At 53.4% G+C, this 8468-nt stretch overlaps 1 protein-coding gene across 6 annotated transcripts in view; it reads right to left on the reverse strand.

Moving 5' to 3' along the window:
* Positions 1-2174, reverse strand: part of TPM2 (tropomyosin 2) — a 30068-nt gene extending 27894 nt beyond the window's left edge. For all 6 annotated transcript variants that reach the window (XM_074952176.1, XM_074952174.1, XM_074952172.1 and 3 more), the window contains exons 1-2: positions 2017-2174; positions 789-914 (exon numbers count right to left, since the gene is read on the reverse strand). In XM_074952176.1, the coding sequence (XP_074808277.1) occupies positions 789-914; positions 2017-2130 (240 nt within the window). In that variant the 5' untranslated portion in view covers positions 2131-2174. The remainder of the gene's footprint in view (positions 1-788; positions 915-2016) is intronic.
* Positions 2175-8468: the final 6294 nt, after the last annotated feature.

Consider the following 8468-nt stretch of genomic DNA (forward strand, 5'->3'; position numbering starts at 1 on the left):
CGCACAGACACGAGCGGTGTCTGATCCCTCCCCTTGGCTCCCGGCTCTCCTCAGCTTTCCCAGAACAGGCTAACAAGCACCCTGGAACTTTATGGGAGGCCGATGAGCTGGTCTGTGTCCCGCAGATACCAATTGCCGATTTGAAGATACTCAATATCGGCGGGTGCCGTGACCGCTCCAGTCCTGGCAGGGCCGTACCACTACTAGAGAGGTGGGCCCAGCCCGCTGGAACGGCAGAGGCCTGCAGAGCTCCAAGCGTATCTAGTGTTGTCAGCAATGCCTTCCATCCATGAGCAAACTCCAAACAGCGTCTCACCTCCCGCAGATCGGAGCTCACTGCCCCCCATCAAACTGCACCCCTCTGCCCCTTGCCCCTCCTGACTGTGCCCTTACCTCCCTATCGCCCAGCAGACTGCACCTCAAACTGTCTCCCCCATCGCCCGCCAGACTGCACCCCAAACTGTCTCCCCCGCCCTCCGTCTCCTGCCAGACTGCACCCCAAACTGTCTCCCCCGCCCTCCGTCTCCTGCCAGACTGCACCCCCTCGCCCCATCCCTCCCATCGGGCTGCACCTCCCCACTCCAGGGGTCAGGCCCCTATTGTCCATTTTCTAGTGTTTAGTCCAGTTTAGTGTAAGTGTCCCAACTGATGGGATTTTGACTGCTTCCACCAGGAAAGGTTTCTCAATGGGGCTCCCACCCCTTAAACCCCCCGTGACAGGGCCCCACCCCTCCCACATGAGATGCTTCCCCGTCTCATGGGGAGAGGGGCTGGCAGTAGGTACGTACGTCTGCTGCCTTCTTCTCCGCCTGTTCCAGCTTCTCCTGGGCTTCTTTGACGGACTCGGAGTATTTATCCACCTCATCCTCAGTCCCCTTCAGCTTCTTCTGCAGGGCCTGCTGCTCCTCCTCCAGCTGGGAAGGGGGATCAGAGCAAGGGGGTTAGGGGCCCGGACAGAGGTTCAGCGGGAGCCAGGCAGCATGCTAGATAACAGGAAAGGGGCAAGGCGAGCTTGGGTGGCATCCCAGAGTGACTGCCCCAGGACTGGCCCCAATACAGAGCTCGGTTCTTGGCACCCGAGGCCAGTGGGAGAGTGCTGGGCAGAGTCTCCAGAGACAGTGGCTCCCAGGATTGTCTCCTTGGGCTTCCAAGAACCAGGGGAGCCCAGGGCAGCCTCTCCCCGGTCCTGGCACAGACGTGGGGAAGTGATGTTCTCGCCCCACATTTCTGGTGAACCCGCTGCGTGGAGGAGAGAACCCCAGACTCAGCCCGAGATTCTGGCTCCATCCCAAGGGCCTGAGCTGGTAAGACAGGCAGTGTCCAAGGGGGGTGGGGCAGGATGTGCCCAATGCCTGGATGTGCGGGGGGGGGGGGGGGGGGGGAAGGATGCCTGTTTGCAATGGGTCCCCTACAAGTCTAGCTCCAGGAAGGGCCAACGTGATACCTGGTCAGGGGATGGAACTGGGGGTTCCTGAAGTGGTCCCCAACAGTGCAGTGACTTGGTCCTCACCCTATCAATGGGGGTTTAAGGGGGAGGTGCCCTGAGGGAGGGGGGTATCGGTCCTCACCCTGCTTAATCTGTCACTGGATGGGGATACTGGGCAGGGTTAATCCCAGCTGGGGGGCTGAACAGGGGGCAGCCTGGAAAGTAGAGGGGCGCTACTCGGGGGGGGCACTGGAGGGGGCTGCCCGGGTGTGTGCGGGGGGGGGCTTCCCAGGGACTGGGGGGGGGAGCTGGAGGGGGCTGCCTAGTGACTCAGGAAGGCTGCTGCCCAGGTGTAGGGTGGGCTGGGGAGCCTGGGGACTCGGGGAAGTGTTGGGGCTACCTGGGGACTGGGGACAGTACTGCCAGGGTGCTGGGAGGGGCCCCGTTGGGGTTGCTGCCCAGGGACGTGGGGAGCATGGGGGGGGTCCCAGGTCTTCCTGGAACTTGGGGGGGGGTTGCCTGGGAACTGGGGGGCTGCCTGGGGACTCGGGGGGGGGGCGCTGACGGGGGCTCCCGGACACCCCCCACACCTGCTTGCAGCGATCCTCCGCCTGCTTCTTGTCCGCCTCCGCCTGCTCGGCGCGGTCGATCGCGTTCTCCTTGTCCAGCTTCAGCATCTGCATCTTCTTCTTGATGGCGTCCATGGCTGCGGCGCGGGGCGGAGACCGGGCTGGGAGCGGGGCTGGAGCGGGCCGGGCGGAGCGGGGCCGAGCGGGGCTGGAGCGGGCCGGGCGGAGCGGGCTCTGGGGCTCGGGCGCCGCCGCCGCGCCTAAAAGCCGGGGAGGGGACGGGAGGAGCCGCGGGACCCGGACCCTCCCCCGCCGGCCGCCGAGCACCTTTTAGGGACAGGCTCGCGAGCCGAGCCGCGGGGAGGGCGGGATCGGCGAGCAGCGGCAGCACCCCGGGAGGGACCGGCCCGGCTGCGCCCCAGGGGCCGGAACCGGAGACACCCCCCTGCGCTCCCACCCCAGGGACCCCACCCCCACTGCACCCCCAGAGGGACCCCACGCCCACTGACTCCCCAGAGAGACCCCCAACTCCACAGAGATTCCCCAACCCCACTGAATCACATTGATCTCCCGCGAGACCCCCCTAATCCCACTGAAATGCTCTGCACTCTCCAGAGGGACCCCCAAACACCAGAGACCCCCATCCCCAGAGACTGACTCTGTTAGCCCCAGAGATTTCCATTTCCCAAATACAGAGGAAGCTACTTAAACAGAAATCAAAAGGAAAAGGCATGAGTGCAATGCCTGGAAGCTGCATGGAAACTTTAAAAAAACACCACAATAGAGGCTCAAATTAAATGTATACCCCACATTTAAAAAAATGATACCATGGCTCAACAGCAGAGTAAAAGAGGCAGTTAAAGGGGAAAGGGCATCTTTTAAAAATTGGAAGCCAAATCCTACTGAGGAGAGTGGAAAGGAGCATCACTCTGGCAAGGGAAGTGTAAAAGTGTAATTAGGCAGGCAATAAAGAATTTGAAGAGCAACTAGCAAAAGACACAAAAACGAAAAGCAATTTTTGTTAATGGCATCAGAAGCAGGAAGCCTGCCAAACAATCAGTGGGGCCACTGGACAATAGAAATCCTAAAGGAGCACTCAGGGGAGACAAGGCTGTCGTGGAGAAACTAAATGAATTCTTTGCATTAGTCTTCATTACAAAGGATGTGAGCCATACTTTTAGGGGATAAATATGAGGAACTGTCCCAGACTGAGATGTCAGTAAAGGTGGTTTTGGAACACATTGATAAATTCAACAGTAATAAATCACCAAGACCAGATAGGATTCACCAAACAGTTCTGAAGGAACTAAAATATGAAATTGCAGAACTAAGAACTGTGGTATGCAACCTTATCATTTAAATCAGCCTTGGAACCAGATGATTAAGGGGGAGGAATAGCTCAGTGGTTTGAGCATTGGCGTGCTAAACCCAGGGTTGTGAGTTCAATCCTTGAAGGGGCCATTTGGGGAAAAAATGGGGGATTGGTCCTGCTTTGAGCAGGGGGTTGGACTAGATGACCTCCTGAGGTCCCTTCCAACCCTGATACTCTATGATTGGAGAATAGGTAATGTGATGCCAATTTTTAAAAAAGGTTCCAGAGAAGATCCTGGCAATTATAGGCCAGTAACCCTGACCTCAGCACTGGGCAAATCGGTTGAAACTATAGTAAAGAACAGAATTGTCAGACACATAGATTAACATGGTTTGTTGGGGAAGCATCAACACAGCTTTTGAAAAGGGAAATCATGCCTCACCAAGCTATAAGAATTCTTTGAGGGGGTCAACAAACATGTGGACAAGGGGGATCCAGTGGGTACAGTGTCCTCAGATTCTGAGAAAGCCTTTGACAATATCCCTCATCAAAGACTCTTAAGCAAAGTAAGCTGTCATGGGATAAGAGGGAAGGTTCTCTCATGGATAGATAACTGGTTAAAAGACAGGAAACAAAGGGTAAATGGTCAGTTTTCAGAATGGAGAGAGGTAAATAGTGGTGTTCCCCAGGGATCTGTACTGGGACCAGTCCTATTCAACATATTCATAAATGGTCTGGAAAAAAGGGTAAACAGTTAGGTGGCAAAGTTTGCAGATGATACCAAAACTACTCAAGATAGTTAAGGTCAAGGCTGAATCATAGAATATCAGGGTTGGAAGAGCCCTCAGGAGGTCATTTAGTCCAATCCACTGCTCAAAGCAGGACCAACACCAACTAAATCATCCCAGCCAGGGCTTTGTCAAGCCAGACCTTAAAAACCTCTAATGATGGAGATTCCACCACCTCCTGAGGTAACCCATTCCAGTGCTTCACCACCTTCCTAGTGAAAAAGTTTTTCCTAATATCCAACCTAAACCTCCCCCACTGCAACTTGAGACCATCACTCCTTCTTCTGTCATCTGCCACCACTGAGAACAGCCGAGCTCCATCCTCTTTGGAACCCCCCTTCAGGTAGTTGAAGGCTGCTATCAAATCCCCCCTCACTCTTCTCTTCTGCAGACTAAACAATCCCAGTTCCCTCAGCCTCTCCTCATAAGTCATGTGTCCCAGCCCCCTAATCATTTTTGTTGCCCTCCACTGGACTCTCTCCAATTTCTCCACATCCCTTCTGTAGTGGGGGGACAAAAACTGGACACAATACTCCAGCTGTGGCCTCACCAGTGCCAAATAGAGGGGAATAATCACTTCCCTTGATCTGCTGGCAATGCTCCTACTAATACAGACCAAAATGCCATTGGCCTTCTTGGCAACAAGGGCACACTGCTGACTCATATCCAGCTTCTCGTCCACTGTAATCCCCAGGTCCTTTTCTGCAGAACTGATGCTTAGCCAGTTGGTCCCCAGCCTGTAGCAGTGCATGTGATTCTTCCGTCCTAAGTGCAGGACTCTGCACTTGTCCTTTTAACCTCAGATTTCTTTTGGCCCAATCCTCCAATTTGTCTAGGTCCCTCTGTATCTTATCCCTACCCTCCAGCGTATCTACCTCTCCTCCCAGTTTAGTGTCATCCACAGACTTGCTGAGGGCGCAATCCACGCCATCCTCCAGATCATTACTAAAGATATTGAACAAAACCGCCCCCAGGACCAATCCCTGGTGCAGTCCGCTTGATACCGGCTGCCAACTAGACATCGAGCTGTTGATCACTACCCATTAAGGCTGACAATCTAGCCAGCTTTCTATCCACCTTATAGTCCATTCATCCAAACCATACTTTTTTAACTTGCTGGCAAGAATACTGTGGGAGACCGTATCAAAAGCTTTGCTAAAGTCAAGATATGTCACGTCCACCGCTTTCCCCATATCCACAGAGCCGGTTATTTCATCATAGAAGGCAATCAGGTTGGTCAGGCATGACTTGCCCTTGGTGAATCCATGTTGACTGTTCCTGATCAGCTTCCTCTCCTCCAAGTGCTTCCAAATGGATTCCTTGAGGACCTTCTCCATGATTTTGCCAGGGACTGAAGTGAGGCTGACTGGTCTGTAGTTCCCCAGGTTCTCTTTCTTCCCTTTTTTAAATATGGGCACTATATTTGCCTTTTTCCAATCATCCGGGACCTCCCCCGATTGCCAAGAATTTTCAAAGATAATGGCCAATGGCTCTGCAAACACATCAGCCAACTCCCTCAGCACCCTTGGATGCATTAGATCTGGACCCATGGACTTGTGCATGTCCACCTTTTCTAAATAGTCCTTAACCTGTTCTTTCACCATTTAAGGCTGCTTACCTCCTCCCCATACTGTGCTGCCCAGTGCACCAGTCTGGGAGCTGACCTTGTCTGTGAAGACTGAGGCAAAAAAAGCACTGAGTACTTCAGCTTTTTCCACATCATCTGTCACTAGGTTGCCTCCCCCATTCAGAGTAGCAGCCGTGTTAGTCTGTATCCGCAAAAAGAAAAGGAGTACTTGTGGCACCTTAGAGACTAACCAATTTATTTGAGCATAAGCTTTCGTGAGCTACAGCTCACTTCATCACTTCACTTCAGCTCACGAAAGCTTATGCTCAAATAAATTGGTTAGTCTCTAAGGTGCCACAAGTCCTCCTTTTCTTTTCCCCCCATTCAGTAAGGGTCCAACACATTCCCTGACCTTCTTCTTGTTGCTAACATACCTGTAGAAACCCTTCTTGTTACCCTTCACATTCCTTGCTAGCTGCAACTCCAATTGTGCCTTGGCTTTCCTGATTACACCCCTGCATGCTCGAGCAATATTTTTATACTCATCCCTAGTCATCTGTCCAAATTTCCACTTCTTGTAAGCTTCCTTTTTGAGTTTATACTCACCGAAGATTTCACTGTTAAGCCAAGCTTGTCGCCTGCCATATTTGCTATTTTTTCTGCACATCGGGATTGTTTGTTCCTGCACCCTCAATAAGGCTTCTTTAAAATACAGCCAGCTCTCCTGGACTCCTTTCCCCCTCTGTCACAGAGTCCCCGGGCGATGCTCTGGAACTGCTCCCTACGAAGCCAGGCAGGACTCTGGGGAAGTCTCCTATCTGTGAGCAGACTGTCTGTAGAGCAAAAAGCTCACACAGCTTCCACCTTCCTGGGTCTGACCTCGGAGCATTCAGCATCCTCTGCCCCTCCCTGCGCTTCCCACAGCGAGTCCGCTCAGGCGGGGTCCTGGGGAAGCCAGAGGGTCCTGCTCCCCAACTCCGCAGTCAGACGGGACTCTCACCCAGCCAGTAAAACAGAGGTTTATTAGATGACAGGAACATGGTCTAACACAGAGCTTGCAGGTGCAGAGAACAGGACCCCTCAGCCGTGTCCATTTTGGGGGGCAGTGAGCCAGACAACCACGTCTGCACTTCACTCCATCTCCCCAGCCAGCCCCAAACTGAAACTCTCTCCAGCCCCTCCTCCTGTGGGCTTTGTCCCTTTCCCTGGCCAGGAGGTCACCTGATTCCTTTGTTCTCCAACCCTTTAGCTCTCACTTTGTAGGGGGGAAGGGCCAGGCCATCAGTTGCCAGGAAACAGGGTGTCGGCCATTCTCTGTGTCCAGACCCCTGCACACTCCTGCCCTCTAGGGCTCTGCAATGATCATACACCCTTACCCCACCCCCTAGATACTTAAGAACTGCCTAGGGGAAACTGAGGCACCCCCACAATATTCAGAGAAAACATTAAGAACAGACCCACTTTGTCACACCCTCATATTAGCCTTCCAGGGGATCCTGCCCATCAGTTCCCTAAGGGTGTCTAAGTCTGCTTTTCTGAAGTCCAGGGTCCATATTTTGCTACTTTCCTTTCTTTCTTTTGTCAGGATCCTGAACTCGACCATCTCATGGTCACTGCTGCCCAGGTTGCTACCCACTTCTACTTCCCCTACCAATTCTTCCCTGTTTGTGAGCAGCAGGTCAAGAGGAGCACGGCCCCTAGTTGGTTCCTCCAGCACTTGCACCAGGAAGTTGTCCCCAACACTCTTCAAAAACTTCCTGGATTGTCTGTGCTCTGCTGCATTGCTCTCCCAGCAGATGGCAGGGTGATTGAAGTCTCCCATGAGAACTAGGGCCTGCGATCTAGTAACTTCCATGAGTTGTCCAAAGAAAGCCTCGTCCACCTCTTCCCCCTGGTCTGTAGCGCACACCCACCACGACATCACCCTTGCTGCTGTCGCCTCTCAATTTGACCCAAAGACTCTCAACAGGCTGTTCTCCAGTTTCAAACTGGAGCTCTGAGCAATCATACCGCCCCCTTATATACAGTGCAACTCCCCCACCTTTCCTCCCGTCCCTGTCCTTCCTGAACACTTTATACCCTGACTGCGAAGAGTTACAAAGAGGAGAGTCTGCCGAGACTCATCAAGCCCTCGGACCACTACCCCTTCCTGCTTTTCCACGTGGGCACCAGTGATACTGCCAAGAATGACCTTGAGCGGATCACTGCAGACTACGTGGCTCTGGGAAGGAGGATAAAGGAGTATGAGGCGCAAGTGGTGTTCTCGTCCATCCTCCCCGTGGAAGGAAAAGGCCTGGGTAGGGACCGTCGAATCGTGGAAGTCAACGAATGGCTACGCAGGTGGTGTCGGAGAAAAGGCTTTGGATTCTTTGACCATGGGATGGTGTTCCAAGAAGGAGGACTGCTAGGAAGAGACGGGCTCCACCTAACAAAGAGAGGGAAGAGCATCTTCGCGAGCAGGCTGGCTAACCTAGTGAGGAGGGCTTTAAACTAGGTTCACCGGGGGAAGGAGACCAAAGCCCTGAGGTAAGTGGGAAAGCAGGATACCGGGAGGAAGCACAGGCAGGAACGTCTGTGAGGGGAGGGCTCCTGCCTCATACTGAGAATGAGGGGCGATCAGCAGGTTATCTCAAGTGCTTATATACGAATGCACAAAGCCTTGGAAACAAGCAGGGAGAACTGGAGGTCCTGGTGATGTCAAGGAATTATGACATGATTGGAATAACAGAGACTTGGTGGGATAACTCACGTGACTGGAGTACTGTCATGGATGGTTATAAACTGTTCAGGAAGGACAGGCAGGGCA

The sequence above is a fragment of the Natator depressus genome, chromosome 5 (assembly GCF_965152275.1).
Source record: "Natator depressus isolate rNatDep1 chromosome 5, rNatDep2.hap1, whole genome shotgun sequence".
Lineage (NCBI taxonomy): Eukaryota > Metazoa > Chordata > Testudines > Cheloniidae > Natator > Natator depressus.